General features: G+C 37.3%; 1 protein-coding gene across 15 annotated transcripts in view; it reads left to right on the forward strand.

Annotated features, from left to right (window-relative positions):
- SYNE1 (spectrin repeat containing nuclear envelope protein 1) overlaps positions 1-15,475 on the forward strand; it is a 290,444-nt gene that overhangs the window by 146,376 nt on the left and 128,593 nt on the right. For 14 of the 15 annotated variants that reach the window (XM_088052487.1, XM_088052496.1, XM_088052500.1 and 11 more), the window contains exons 57-68: positions 1,463-1,645; positions 3,156-3,299; positions 3,629-3,784; positions 5,498-5,662; positions 6,339-6,511; positions 7,548-7,701; positions 7,837-7,980; positions 10,225-10,389; positions 11,726-12,043; positions 12,779-12,934; positions 13,622-13,792; positions 14,571-14,897. In XM_088052487.1, the coding sequence (XP_087908613.1) occupies positions 1,463-1,645; positions 3,156-3,299; positions 3,629-3,784; positions 5,498-5,662; positions 6,339-6,511; positions 7,548-7,701; positions 7,837-7,980; positions 10,225-10,389; positions 11,726-12,043; positions 12,779-12,934; positions 13,622-13,792; positions 14,571-14,897 (2,256 nt within the window). The remainder of the gene's footprint in view (positions 1-1,462; positions 1,646-3,155; positions 3,300-3,628; positions 3,785-5,497; positions 5,663-6,338; positions 6,512-7,547; positions 7,702-7,836; positions 7,981-10,224; positions 10,390-11,725; positions 12,044-12,778; positions 12,935-13,621; positions 13,793-14,570; positions 14,898-15,475) is intronic. The other variant, XM_088052502.1, reaches the window with a different exon arrangement.

Here is a 15,475-nt window from a genome sequence, read left to right on the forward strand (position 1 = left end):
TAACTATAATTTTAGCTGAAAATAACAAAATGGTAATTATTTAATGAAGCTGTTACACCTTTAGGTAGATAGTATAACAGAAGAGATTTGAACAGAACAGATATCTGATTCTCAGAAAACACCAAAAGCCAAATCACTTCTTCCTTGTTTTGGTATATTGACTTTCCCTTGCTTAAATGGTTTACCTAAAAGCCCAAATAATACTGTCTTGATATATCAAATGTTTGACTGCGCTGTGTTGAGAATATCTTCAGAAGGGGGAAAAGTCCTGGTAATTTTTTTTACATGTTTTAGCAAGTCTGGGTTTTTTTCAACAGTGGATTTTTTGTTTTTTTAATCACTACAGCCCCCTCATAATGTAAAACCATACCTTTTTCTTCTCTGTGAAAGCTGCCTTTGGTGAAACAAACTTTTTTTGGACTGCTTTAAGACTTCTAAAGATGTGTTGGTAACCTGTATAGACCTAAAATTTTGTTTTTCTTGAAAGTTAATGTTCTGTCTGTTAGCACATTTTACATCATTAAGTCACCAATATCTTTCATTTTAATATAGCCAGAATTTATAGTCTATGTATCTCAAAGTTAACAGAGCCTTTGCATTCTCCACTAAGACCTCTAGTGTAACAGAACCTGACCTAATAATTTTGGTATCAAGCCTGCTACTCCTGAGCATGGGTGTAACCTAATGATTATGTGTATTACATTATCATGATAGTAACAGTTTAAAATATTTCTGTATAAGACTACTAAATTTCTTTGAGTCTTAAATGCTCAGAGTTTTTAAATAATTATAAGTTACAAAGAAATTATCCAAATATATTAGAATTTAAAAATATGTTTCCTTACATTTCTGTATAATTCTTGTAACTGTGTTTTTCCACACACTTCTTGCACACCAGCACTGTGAAAGATTTCTGTGAAGAAAAATACTTCTAAACAGGGAAAGTAAATTAAGGGTACATAGGCATAAATCACAGATTGGATATTGGCCAAGTTCTGAGCATCAGTCCACACCACTACATGCTCATGGCAAGTCCAGCATAGCTGGAGCTTGCCCATGGGCAGGGGTTTGGTCCAGTGTGTGCCTCTGAGGGGGCCCCTGTGTCATCTCTGTCAGGATAATGGTTCCCTGAAATGAAACTTCCATCACTTTCTCTACTAGGGATTTTTAAGGGAATATAATACCCACCTAAATCACTAGCAGTTGTGTCATGAAATACAGAAAATGCAGGTAGTCCTAGAGTCCTAATATATACATTATTCTGACACTTTCATTTCTGGATCAAGTGGCTGTTACCTCTAAATCCCATCAATACAAACAGTATTGAAATTAATTTACTGAAAGATACATTAGCATGTTAACAAGCAGAAACAGTAAACTCCCATCATTGGTAAATTTTCTAGCAGCTTGACCTTATTGGGACCCAAAGTTCACCAATTAGTTTTTTCCTTATTATTTTTAGGAATTCCTATCAGAAAGTGAGAATGGGCAACAAAAATTAAACCTGGTGGCATCCAAAGGAGAACTGCTGTGCTCTGTTTTACCAAAGGAAAAGGCTAAAGTTATCCAGGACAAATCTGCTGCTGCTAAAGAAGATTGGAAAAATTTTATCACCACGCTCCACCAGAAGAAATCTGCATTGGAGGTATTGAAGCAGTTGCAGTGAGGAAAGATTGGATCTAAATTTCTTCTTTTCCTCTGTTTCAAATAGCACAGTTTAGATTTTGTATATTGCTGTGAGTGTTTAGTATGTGACTGAACTAGGAAATAGATGTTTTCAGAAGTCTTATTCTTCTGCAAGCATTTTACTTTTGTTTACTTCTGCTATCTTTATGACCTGATTTCACTTTAAGTGGGGTGTTTCATGCAGAAGGGTGTTGTTCAGAATCAAAGATAGAAGTTGCTAAAATTCAGTAGTCTCATCAAATGTACTGAGTTACTAAAACACATTTTCTTTTAGAGAAACTTTTAGTACAGTTTCTGACACGGCTGCTTATTGAATAGTTGCAGTAGTGTGTGTAAATTTTGTCTCTCTTACTACTAATAGGTGAAATGTACTTATTTAACTTGAGCAACTTTTTAAGTAAATGCCAGTGCCTTCCTCTGTTCAGAACTCACAATTCAACCAGAAGGTGGTGAATATCTTAAAATCATAAACTTTTTAGGGTCATAGGTTTTAAGGTCAAAAGGTCTCATCTGAAATTCCCTGCATAGCATAGGTGAATTAAATTTCCTAGGCATTCTTGTTTCAAACCAGTGCTTCCTAGAAAGGTGAGAAAAAGTTTAAATACACGTAATGCATTATGTAGGAAAGCATTTGAAAAAAAATTCTCAGGTAGCAAGGGCTTACCTTCCTTCACCTCAAGGTTGCCATAGAAAGAGGATGTTCTCAGAGGTTACTCTTTTGATTCAAGCATTTTTGAGTCTCATAGGCTTAGTTTTTCATTTGGATGTTTAAATGATATGGGTGTAGCTGAAAAGAAAACTATATAATCTGGGGGAAAAATACATTAAAATAACTAGGGTGCAGGAGCTATGCTGTTCAGGTTTATATTCCACATGAATTATTTCAGATGTTCTTTTATTAAATAATGCAGAATAAACCTATAAAAAGTGTATGCAGGCCTTGAAGGAGTGCCTTTGTATGCCTTTAATGAACTTATGACCAAAATTTTACTCTAAAAAACAATATAACCAGAAGTGTTCCCCAGGACTGGGTTTAGACATTACCTAGAAACAGTGGCAGCCCATTTAAGGAGGGGTTAATGTCAATGGCGGAAGTCAGATATTAGATAACTCATATCTCAAATTAGCTTTTATTCACGCTGCCTTAGTTGCACCAATTAGGATTACACTAAGTCAAATCTCATAACATCTGTAAATCTTTCCAATCAAAAGAAATTTGGTTCAGCCTTCCCTCAGCTGTATTGAAGCAGCATTGTTGCTTCTATTTTGCTTTTTAAAAGTGTGCCCTATCAAAGTTTTATTTCGGTGTCTGTGGGATAGGAACATGCAGAGGTGATGTAATTTATTTGAAGAGTTATGTATAACTTGCCTACAATTACATATCCTTTTTGTGTGCTTGATCTGTGTCTTGTGAATTAGTTATGTCTAGTGCACTGGGACTATTCATAGAAATTTGCATGCCTTCCTAGAACTTAACGATCCAGATGAAGGACTTCGAAGCAACTGCTGAGCCTCTGCAGGAATGGCTGACCACAACTGAGAAGATAGTACAAGGAAGTAGCACTCGGCTCTATGATCTTCCTTCCAAGAGAAGAGAACAGCAAAAGCTGCAGGTGACTTATAAGGGTTCTTAACGCAGCCAGACCTTCCTGTCCCATCCTCCTGGCCTCATCGGTTACTTACAAAAGCTTAATCACTCTAGCATCCTGACCTCTAAATAAGATGGGAACTGTTTCCAAGGTTTGCTGTTGATGATCCTGTTCCATCAAGTTTTGCATCTCCACATTTCTTATGACATGCTGCTCCATTGCTGTAACCGTATGGTGTGCCTTTCTCAGCAAGCCTGCCATATGTCACTTCTATTTTTCATGGCACCTTCATGCTTCTCTATTTCCTGCTTTCTTGCACCCACTCTTATTATTACTGTGCTTGTGCTTTACAGTCTGTCCTTGAGGAAATAAGCTGCCACGAGCATCAGCTCAACAGGCTAAAAGAGAAAGCTCAGCAGCTGTGGGAAGAACAAGCTGTCAGCAAAAGCTTTATGCGCAGAGTGTCTCAGTTGTCTTCTCAGTATCTTACTCTAAGCAATCTGACAAAGGTAATGCATCCAATGTATGTGCTCTTAAGCAACTCCTTTGATGTATGTGGGGAAAAATAAAGACTGAAATGTGAAACACTGCAGTTGTCTTGCTTGCCTGCTCTGTGATATGTCTGAGCTATTCTGTTTTTCACATTGACTTTTAGGAATGGACAGTAAGGACTGTCAACAAAATGTAACTGTGATTTTTTTTTTGGTATTATTTAGAAGTATACTGATTAACAAGTAAATCCCACCTGATTATACAGTAATCAGACTTGATTTTGGTTCTTTCAAGCACTGAAGACATTTTAGTTTTGTAATAAGTGGCATCTGAAAAGAGGTATTTTTCAAAAATTACCAGAGGTGGGATTTTTTTTTAGAAAGTACAGGATGCAGACAAGTTGTTATTTCGTCTCATCCTATAATGATGATTATTGGCATTGTAACTATTTTCACCTAAAAGTAATAGATTGGTCTTCTTAAAAAAAAATTGCCTCTTAAGCTGCTTTTGAATATTCAAGGGGAGGCACAGGCCAAATCCTAAACCATTGGACCAAGAACTGAGTTTAACATAACTCTCTTTTCTTGAGCAGTGCTTCACACACTTCACCACTTAATAGTTCTGCCATCTCTCTAATGTAGACAGATAAGAAAATTGTCATATTAAGACTGTTACTTTTCTCAAAGTTCATGTAATGAGGAAGGCTTGATATATAGCTTACAGTTGCTACAGTAACTAGAATGATTAAGGATGTAGGAAATATGTTTTGGAATAACAAATTCAGAAATATTGGTGTTTAAGGGATTGCTACTTCGTCAATTCCTATTTTTTCTGTAGAAGTAGCAATTGTAAAGCATGTATTTGACTTACTGAAAATTATTGTATGCATGGCCATAATAAGTTCTCATGTCTGCAAACTGAGAAAGTGAAAGAAGCATGAATTACTAACATAGGCTTATGTGAGCAGAACTTGTAGGAGATGTGAGGATGAGCAGGAGTCGTCTAAGGTGCAGGATACCTATAAGCTGACCTATTAGAGAAATCCTGACACTTTTTGGATAGCCATGGATCTTGAGAAAGATCCCTCTCAGTAACTTCCAAAGCCTGTTACATTGGCTTGACTTTAGTTCTCTGGCACAGTGGGAGAGACACACTCTGCCCTGTATTTTTGTTCACCTCAAGCCTTTTAGCAATATAACTTCAGCATTTGTTTTTGATTTGTATGAGCGTCAGTGATTTTTCAGAAGAATGGTTTTACCAGTGGGAGTCATTGAGGAAAACGGGTCTTCTTCAAATATCAGCAAAGTAATATTGCTGCAGTGGTGTAGCCTCTCAGGCTTAAATCTGTCATTGCACTGGCCAATTTCACAAGTTAGCTTCCATTGCAACACTGATATGGAGCTTAGATGTGATTTACCAGATGTTTACGAAAAAGTGAAACCAGAAAAAGTGAAACCAAAAAAGTGAAACCAGAAAACTTTCTAAAGCTTTAGATTTAAAAAATAAAAAATTACATTTCTGAAATTTTCACTTGTGTTTTACATTTGGACAATTCATTTTTGTGTGTGTATGTAAAATTCATTCCATGCTTAAGTGTACTTGTAATTATCAGTGTATGAAGGAAACTTCTGTGTGTAGTTGATGAGACTCTAGAATGAGCCCATGAGTTGGTATGCGGAATATGCGATCCTTTGAATAGCTGTTGGTGCTAATTGCTGTATGAATTGCAGGAGAAAGTTTCCAGAATGGATAGGATTGTAGCAGAGCACCAGCAGTTCTTACAGAGTGTCAAGGACCTCCAGGACTGGGTTGCTGATGCAGTTCACATGTTGGATTCTTACTCTCATCCTACTGTGGACAAGAGTGTTCTGGACAACCGGATGTTAAAACTAGAGGTATGGAAACAGGAGTCCAAAACCTGCTCTTTTTAGATGTATATGAAGAATACAAATATACGATACTTAGTTGTTGCATATTAGCCTAATAAGTGTTGTTTAGCTGCTGATTTTCAGTTTACTCAAAAGTAACTCCTTTTGTAGCTGAAAGAGCTCGTTATTAGAACTTAACTCTAAGAAGTAGATAAGGACCTTAATGACATGGGGAACTGCATATATGGAAATTCTTGAAGTACTCTAAAGATGTTGTGTGGCTAGTAAAGGTTAAATTGAAGAAGTAGGATAGTTACTTCTGTTAGTTTAGTATATTTCAATATATATTCCTAGATCTTAGAGTTGATACAGTTGATTCGGGAAATCTTATCCTATAATTGTTTGCTTTTAAAATGGTGACCACAGTTAAGAAAATAGCATCTGTTGATAACAGAACACAGTAATGTTAAAGGGCACTATTTAGAAGACAATACTTTTCATTTTATTGATGTCTAAGGGTTTTTTTAATAGCCTGAACCTACACATTGAAAGTCACTTTCATTTGTGAAGCCCAGCTGTGAGCCCCACTGTCCATCTTCCAATTCACTACAAGCTGCTAAATACGATCAAGTTCCATTAAAGCTAGTTAGAATGTTCATGTCCAGGTAATGATAAAAGTAAAATATATCCACTCACTTCTTAGGGCCTGCTAGCAGTGAAACAAGAAAAGGAAGTCCAAATGAAAATTGTTCTGACAAGAGGAGAATCTGTTCTACAAAATACCTCTCTGGAGGGAGTACCAGTGATTGAAGGCCAATTGCAAAATCTGAAGGACAGCTGGGCTTCTCTTCTGTCTGCTTGTATCCAGTGCAAGAGGTAAAAAGGGAGTGAGGTATAGAGCAAAGCACTGTCAAAACCTTTGGAAAGTAATTTTATTACTACTGGAGTCAAATTCATGTAACATGATTGCATATGCCAAACACTTTGGGTCTAGAAGTTGTGAAATATTCATTTGAAGTAGAAGAAGGGGGGGGGGGGGGGGGGGGGGGGGGGGGGGGGGGGGGCGGGGGGGGGGGGGGGGGGGGGGGGGGGGGGGGGGGGGGGGGGGGGGGGGGGGGGGGGGGGGGGGGGGGGGGGTTTTCGGGTGGGGGGAGGGGGGGGAGGGGGGGGGGGGGGGGACCGGGGGGGGGGGGGGGGGGGGGGGGGGAGGGGGGGGGGGGGGGAGGAAGCTGTGAGAGAGCCAAGCTTTATTAACACTCACTGTCAATTTACTCTTAAAACTGGATTCCATGTTCGTAATCCTGAATATTTTACCTTGTGTTGCACTTGATGCTTTGAAACCTTTTCAGAAATGAGAAGATTTTTTCATGGACATTAACGGTTGCTCTGTCAAGATCCTGCCTGGTTTTTCACTTGCTAGCATTCCAAAGAACATACTGTAAATTACAGTGTCCAATAGTGCTTCTCCTAATGATAGAATAAAGAAATAAAAAAGGAAAAAATGGAAAATTCTTTGGTGGAGCATCAATAGTTGCAAATATTTAAAGTTAAAGAAACAAAGGTAATTAAACATTAGTATGCAGCAACTTTTGAATGTAAGTAAAGGAGCAGAAAATTTCTGATTCTGGGTCTTATGCTTTCAGTTGCAATTTATTTACTAAAACTAGAACATTTCAGCTAGCTACATAAATGACAGATCTTCTTAATATTCCAGGTTTGGAAAACTTAATTTCTCTTTATTAGTCAAACAGTGCTCCTACTTAAAACCTGTAGAATTTTAACAGATTGCTTATCTTGTGATGCATCTCTCTCATAAATACAGTTTAAAGTACCAGTATATGACTATATCTCACTGCTCAAATGGCATGGGAACTTCCACTATCACAAAAAAATATGTATTTTTTAATTACAGTCAACTGGAAGGAGCTCTCTCCAAATGGACGAGTTACCAGGAAGACGTTAATCAGTTTTCCAGATGGATGGAAAAAGTAGAAGCAAGTATTAATGCTTCTGAAAGGCAACATGCTGAACTGAGGGAAAAAACAGCTGCCCTCAGCAAAGCAAAGGTGTGTTTGATTTACAACAAACCATCAAGTCCATAACACCTTAGAGGCAATAAAACAAACTATCTAACTGCAAGACTAATCTGTGGTCTTGTTTTGATGGTGCCCGATACGTGTTTTTTTCTTTCAATTTTGCAGCTACTGAATGAAGAGGTGTTGAGTCATAACAGCCTGTTGGAGACTATTGAAGTGAAAGGAAAGGGGATGGCTGAGCATTACATTGCTCAGCTTGAGCTGCAAGACCTTCAGGAGAGGTATAAGTTTCTCAAAGAAAAAACAAAGGTACTGTTTTTCTTCATAGCATTCCTTGTTTAGTTGGCAGCAAGGAAAAAATCTTTTCATTGATCATTTGCTTTATAGTTAAATGGGGATTAAGAGTTTGGGGGTAGCTGTAACTTAATATAACAGAAACCTACTAGGGTGATTAATAAATCTGTCTTCCTGTACTGAGCTTCAGATCTTTCAGAAGAATCAGGAGAATAGTCTGAGGAACTCCATGTCAAAAGGTTCATTGACTTAAGCACAGATATAATTTTACCCATTGTGACTGAAACGTTGAAAAAATCTTCGAACCTGTGATTTGCATAAGTGTATGTTTGCAATAAATTTTACCAGTCAGTTGGGTGATTCACAGGTGGTTGACAGCTACAGAGATTTTATTAATGAGCACAAACCTTATTAACAAGTAAACTGACACAAGTGTGACAAGTATCACATTTACTGATAAATGTTGATATTGTATATCTGGAAAATATTAGGACATAGATTAAGATCAGGATGGGGTTTAGGGTAAGATATAATGTAAAAAAGAAATAATTAAAGGCCTGGTGATAGATTTAAAGCTAGGTGATTATCTTCAGTTAACCCAAGTTTCTTCTGTGACAATTAAATAATGACTAATGCATGCTCAGACAGTCAGCATTGCTTCAGGACAGCAATGTAGTAAAATTGAATTTTTTTGTCTCAGTGATGCCTTTGTCATGTAGATTGACAAAACTCAAAATTCAGACAAAATTCAGTTTTTCAAACACATAAGTGATGCACCCTATCTTCCACAACTACAAAAAATGCCATGCTCTGCCTTTCTTTTGACCTTGAGTGAATAAAATTGCTCAGATTTGCCAGAGAGAGCATAGTCATAAGTCCTGGGAAGTGCTGGTAAATACCTACTATTCCTGTTAGCATGGGGATGCCTTAGTATTTACCTTTTTCTCCTGCACAAAACCACACAAGCTGGCTATATTTGCTCAGCTTGAGCAACAGCATGGGAACAATAAGAAATGGACGGTGGCTCACAGAGGCAAGAGTTCTGTATATCTTGCCCCATGTAGCAAGAAGCATTCCTTCTTTCTCTTCCACCTAATATCCCAGACAACTGGTCTTCCCTGTTCCCAGCTGTGGTGATGATATAAGTACCAGGAGTGCAATCAACCCTTAGAAAGAAATTCAAAGTTCAAAGCAAATAGCTGGAAAGTAGGGAATGTTCAAATACTTTACTAATCCTCTGGCCAGGCACGAAACCTGACAAGATTCCCCATAAAAAAAGGGTTTATGGCCCATATTTGAGCAGACCCAGGACTTGTAATTTCCTACAAGCCTCTGTTGAGAGGCAAGAAAACTGGTCTCTCCTTTCCCCTTCCTTCTTCTGGGCATGGACAGGCCTTATAAAAGATGTGATAAGACTCCTGTTTTCCTCCTTTTTCCCTCTAGATAGACCTGTTGGAAATAGGAGGTAAAGCAGACAGTAAGTTCATAGGTTTCTTAAAGTGTTTGTCTTTTTATGAGCCTGCTGCTCTCAAATGCAGCCTGTCTTGTCTCCATCAGAACTTGAATCTCATTCCCATAATTTATTAGAGGATGTGAATTACATGTAGTATATTTTTCTTGCACTTAGTAAGACTTATATTGTGCCAGTATATGCAGTATATGACACCTTTCCTTCTGTACTCCAGGTGTGGTAATATTTTAGTGCTGAAATTATTGTGACTTGCTCACCCACATTCACAGAAGACTTGTAGTCTGTTTCTTACTGCGCTCTGTAGGGACTGCCTGCAAATATCTTCAAACCTAACATAGTAGATGCTTCTAATAGAAGATTCTTCTAATAGAAGATTTCAATTCCATTTGCAAAAAAAAAGTAATGCGAAAAAAAAAGTGCAATTTCTTAGCTTATATGCTTAATCACATCGCATTAATCACTTTAGCAAAGTTAATTTAAATTGCAGTAAAAATCAATGAAGTATTTTGTTATTAAACACTAAGGTGTTATTTAAAAGTAATCCCAGATCAAAGCTCTAAATCTCACAATTTACAAATTTATCTTCTGGGATAAGGATTTTTACACCTACGTGTGCTCCCCCTTTCCCTGTAACCAAGTCATCTTCAGAATCCAACTGCTATTGAATTCTTGGAAAGTTTAGCATCAGATACAAACCTTTTCCCTTGATGATGGCTGAGGTTTATGTTCTCTTGGTTTGGCAGTACACTAAGATATGTATACATATTTGTAAATATTTTCACATGCAGGAGGCTGTAACAAAAGCTGAAGGACTGCTTACCTTACACCAAGAATACCAAAGAAATCTGAAAGCCTTTGAAGTATGGCTGGAGAAGGAGCAGGAAAAACTTGACTGTTTATCACATCTTGTTGGTGATGCCCAGGAACAGGAGGCAACACTCCGAGATTTACAGGTAGGTGATGTGTGACACTCTAAGGAAAAAAAGCAAAAAAAGAAAAAAAGAAAAAAAAATCAATCCTGTGATGGTATAGTAACAGAATATAATGATATAGCAACAGAATAACATTTATTGCCAGACTAAAATTGTCCTGAGAACCACTTGAAATTGCACTGTATATAAATACTTCGTTGCTCAAAAGTGGTACCAGTTAAGGTAGTGGAAATATTGCTGCTCATTTCTGGAAAGAAGTGTCAGGCCTTGAATGAAATCTCCAGACATACTAATCCTTTCTTGAAAGCATTGAATTTGTGTTAGATATTGGTCTATCTGTTCTCTTCCCTGTGTGTTTCATCAAATACGAAAAGTATTTTCATTGGTGTTCCATGTTTTGTTGCTCAGTGCAGGTGCACCTACTTTCAGGCAGTTCCAGTCATGCAGGGTGGCTCCCATAGTGAGGTGGGAACACTACCACTGACTCACTTCAGTGAAAGTGAAAATTGAACACATAGTGCTTCAGTAATTCCCCAGTTATTATCTTAAGCTGACTTAAAATGCTTTAATACCGGTTGTTGAAGGAGCACAAAGCCTGTACTTGAGATATGAAATGTTTATTACCTTATTCAGGATACTGAGAGGGTCTTAGCGTGATCAGGGACTCTGCATATATTTCTGCTCATAATGGTTTTGCTACAAAACCCATTTTGAAAATCTGGTTATGTGTTTCAAGTGAAATCTGAGATGAAACACAATTGTGTTTCATTAAGGTAATTTCCTTGTTATGCTTTCTAATCAGATTGAATCACTTTGTACTTTCTGATTAAGTGCTAATAAGCAAGAGAATGCCATATATGTCCAGAAGAGAGTATCAAAAATTAGTCTGGAGTGTTATCTCAAGCCTACATAAAAATAAATAGGTTTGTTTATTTTAGAAGATTTCTGTCTTCTAAGTTTTTAAAGAGATTCAATTTTAGAATCAGTCTTGCAGTCTGCTTGCCACATCTGGAAAGTTCTGAATTAATGCTGTGGTGAATGGATTCCATCCATCCCATGCTGGCTCAGGCAGCCAATGTTTCAGAACTGATAAACTTGGCAGGAGAGAAAAGAATTCAATGTATGCTTTGTCAATAATTTTCTGCAGTTCAGTTGTCAGTAATAGTGATACTTTAAATGCTTTGTAAATGAGCATGCTGTCACTGGTGTTCTTAGAGGAAAGACTCTCCAATATATATTTAACCATAGATAACTAAAGGGAATGCCCAGCTGTCTTCAAAGAAAATAAGGGGGTTTTTATAGCTTTTATGAATAAAAGCTGTCGGTGTAGGGTGTGTAACTAATTCTTCCTTTACAGGAGCTGCAGGTCCACTGTGCAGAGGGACAAGCATTATTGAATGCTGCTGTCCGTGCCAGAGAGGAGGTGATTCCCTGGGGTATTCCCCAGATAGAAGACAGAACTCTGGAATCCTTACGGCAGGATTGGCAAGTTTATCAGCACAGGCTTTCTGAAGCAAGAAGCCAATTAAATGCCACTGTGAGCAAGCTGAGGTTAATGGAGAAAAAATTTCAGAAGGTAAATAACTGGTTAACCAACCTGGAGGAGAAAGCTGCTATCAGGACTGGGAGGAGGTCTGGTAGAGCAACAAAAGAAATGCAGCTTCAACAAATGAAGGTAAAGAATATTGTTAAGGCATTCTTTAAACAAAATAGTATGTGAGGTTTCCATGTCAATTCCTGGTTGCACTGTGAAAATGAGAGCAAGCTTTTCAATTTATTCTGAGTTAGTGACTAAAATGATGGATCCAAGAGAGCTTTGTACCTTCTAGATCTAGGTTCCTCCCATTGTACTGGTGGAGGTATGGCTGTAACAATGTTGAAATCTGGCAGTGGGATCTGTAATTCATATGCTCTGTAGTGCGTGAAGATGTATTTGAGTACAAAGATAAGCAGTGGAATGGAAAAAAATTAATTAACCCACTGCATTATGAAGTCTCCACTGTGTTGATGTAATAATTCTCCTTTAGTCACTGGAATGAGAAGATATGGTTCTGAATAAACACAAGAAGCAGATTTTAAGCCAGGTTACACATTACAGTAATCTTCAAAACTTCAGGTGAAATCTATAGGAAGTACAGATTGCATTTCTAGTATTGTTTTTTGAAGGGAAAAAAATTTACGAAAAGTATTGGATCTGTTTTAATGAAATGCAGTCCATGTGGGATGAAAATCTTTCCAGCATGTTACATGTTACAATAACTTCCATCAGATTCTGGTTTATTTTCCAGTTGTAAATGAATGTTTACAACCATGTATCTGTTTTCCTTTTCAATGATTTCCTGACTTAGTTACAATTAAATTCCTGATAGTTTGAATCAGTCATGTAAGTTTGATCCTTTCTTTCTCATAGAAGTGGCACGAAGACATTACAATCTATAAAGATGATGTAGAGGAAGTTGGGGTATTGGCTCAGCAAATACTAGAGGAAAATCTCACTGCAAGTAGAATGGGAAGTCAGGCTACACAGCTTACATCTCGCTACCAAACTCTTCTTCTTCATGTCTTGGTAAGTAATGAAAACTAATTCATTGTAACATCATAAATTACCAGTTAAGAAGCAAATACAAACAAGCTTTTGTAATTAGACTTCGTCAGAGTCTATTCATTATTGTAGACTCAATACCATACCATTCACATATATATTCATGTATAATGTATATATTCATATGCATATACAGATAGATTTCATTGGGTCAAATGTATTGCAGAAACATAATCAGGATAATGAAGTAGAATGCCCTGTCAGTATCTTTTTTGATAGTTTCAGGAGAGAAATTCAGGATAAAGTATGCTTGACTGCTGATTGACCTCTAGAGAAATGGTTTCAGGCTGCCACTGATACACATTAGTATGGGGAAAAATTTATTTGGTAAGGTGCAGTCTTCAGGTTACTTTAAGTAGTAATTGCTTCATAGTACTATAATGACAAGTCACAATTCAAAGTTCAAAATATGAGTATATTTTCAGTGTTTAGTATTAATTCAGTTTTATCATTGGTGATTGCCATATGTACACCCTGACAAGAGCTCTGTAAGAATTATCCACTATTTGTGAAATAACTCAAAGCCTGCATGTTTTATCTTTAATAGATTTTATTAATAAATAGCAATTTATTGTTATCTTAAACCAATAGCAATAATAAATGTCTGGGTGGTCCTTGTTTCTTTCCCCTACCTTCCGTATTTTTTTGAAGGAGCAAGTAAAGTTTCTGGAAGAGGAAATACGCTGTTTGGAGGAGTCAGAATTGTCCTTTAGTGCTTACACAAATTGGTATGGAGCTACTAACAAGAACTTCAAAAATGCGATCACCAAATTTGACGTGGTTGATAAAACAGTAATGGAGAAAAAAGTGCAGAAACTAGAGGTACACCTTTCTTAAATGCAATTTTTGTTTTTGTTCATGAACTGGGGGCTGTATTTTAACATACAATGTAACAGCTGCTCAAAATTCTCAAAATTCTGACCTTATCTTGCCCAGAGAAGATAGTGGGATAAGACCACACAAACCTTTCTGTTATCACATCTCGTTAGATCATAGTTTGGCTATCAAAGTTACAAGTAGTCCTAAGTAATAGTCCTATCCTTCCATAAGGCATGCTTGTATCTGTTTTATGTTAGGTTGAAACTTAAAATAAATTCCCATATCCCCAATCCCCCACAATTATACTTTTTTTGTGAACTGTTTATTTTCTGTGCCCTGTGACAACAAGTGGTTCCTATTTCTCTTCATTGAAACACCCATGTTTCATCTCAAAAGTTGTAGATGAGCTTCTTGCATGTCCTGCAGCTTCAGCAGTTTAAATGTAATACACTGAGGGAAAGCTTTCATCTGTTCCAGAATTTGGATTACTCTCCAAATCAGATCCTCTCCTGGGAGCCCTCAGTTTCTCTATTTAAATTCATTTCACAGAGAAATTTGAATTTTTCTGTTAAATTCATTCTTTTAAATTAATTCACAAGCCCAGTGCAGGGCAGAAGTATTTGCCTTATCTGCTTCCTTCTAGCTTGACACACCTTAACTCCAGGCAATTTTGTACTGAAAAGTCCACTCATTTTCCCTAGCAATTTTTTCTGTGTCTGTAGCAAAGTTTGAAAAAGGCACATTTTCATGCATTTTCTTTTAACCAAGATTTCCTTCACAGGTGCTATTGAGTGATATGGACATAGGCCACAGTTTACTGAAATCAGCCCGTGAGAAGGGGGAACGAGCTATAAAATACATGGAAGAAAATGAAGTTGACCAGCTAAGAAAAGAAATTGGAGATCATGTGGAACAGCTTGAGGAGCTGGCTGGTTCCATCAGAAAAGAGCACATGACTTCAGAGAAGTGTCTTCAGCTGGTAAAGGAGTTCTCAGACAAGTATAAGGCCCAAACTCAGTGGGTCATGGAGTACCAAGCCATCTTACATGCTCCTGTGGAGCCAAAGAGTGAACTCTATGAGAAGAAGGCACAATTGTCCAAATACAAGGTAAAAAGGGGTTATCTCTTAGTACTACTAGATTGATTTTCATCTAGTTTTAATTCTCTATAAATCCTCTGATCAGGTATCCAGGTTTCTTCAGTAGGTACATGAGGTGTTTCTGATCTGGATGTCCCAGTCAGCATCAATGAAAACACGAATGATACCTGCCTTTACAAACCAGACTGAGCCCCTGGATTTGAAATGTGAATGTCCTAAAAAGGCTTCCATATCTGAACATTTCCTGTAATGGAGCAAAATCCTTTTATGAGTGCACAAATGAGTAATTGCATTAATAACAACACAGGTGATTGCAGTTGAAGAGAATATAGAAATCAGTTGGTCTTTCTTGACTTCACACATTGTTACTGTTTACATTGACTTAATCAGCTTTCTGGTTAAAGCTGCATGTCCCAGCTCAACTGATATCCCAGACAGCTGCTATGACCTCCCAAATTTTTGTTAGTATTTTAATGAAGTGTTTGGGGTTATTTTCCAGTCATAAAGATGAGTAGAAAATTTGCCAACAAGCCCTATTTCTTCTGATGATGATGTTTTTGTAAAATACTCCAGGATTAGACATGTTT

Source organism: Pseudopodoces humilis, chromosome 3, assembly GCF_049639895.1.
Source record: "Pseudopodoces humilis isolate 2021_Gansu_Grassland_sample_001 chromosome 3, ASM4963989v1, whole genome shotgun sequence".
Taxonomy (NCBI): Eukaryota; Metazoa; Chordata; class Aves; order Passeriformes; family Paridae; genus Pseudopodoces; species Pseudopodoces humilis.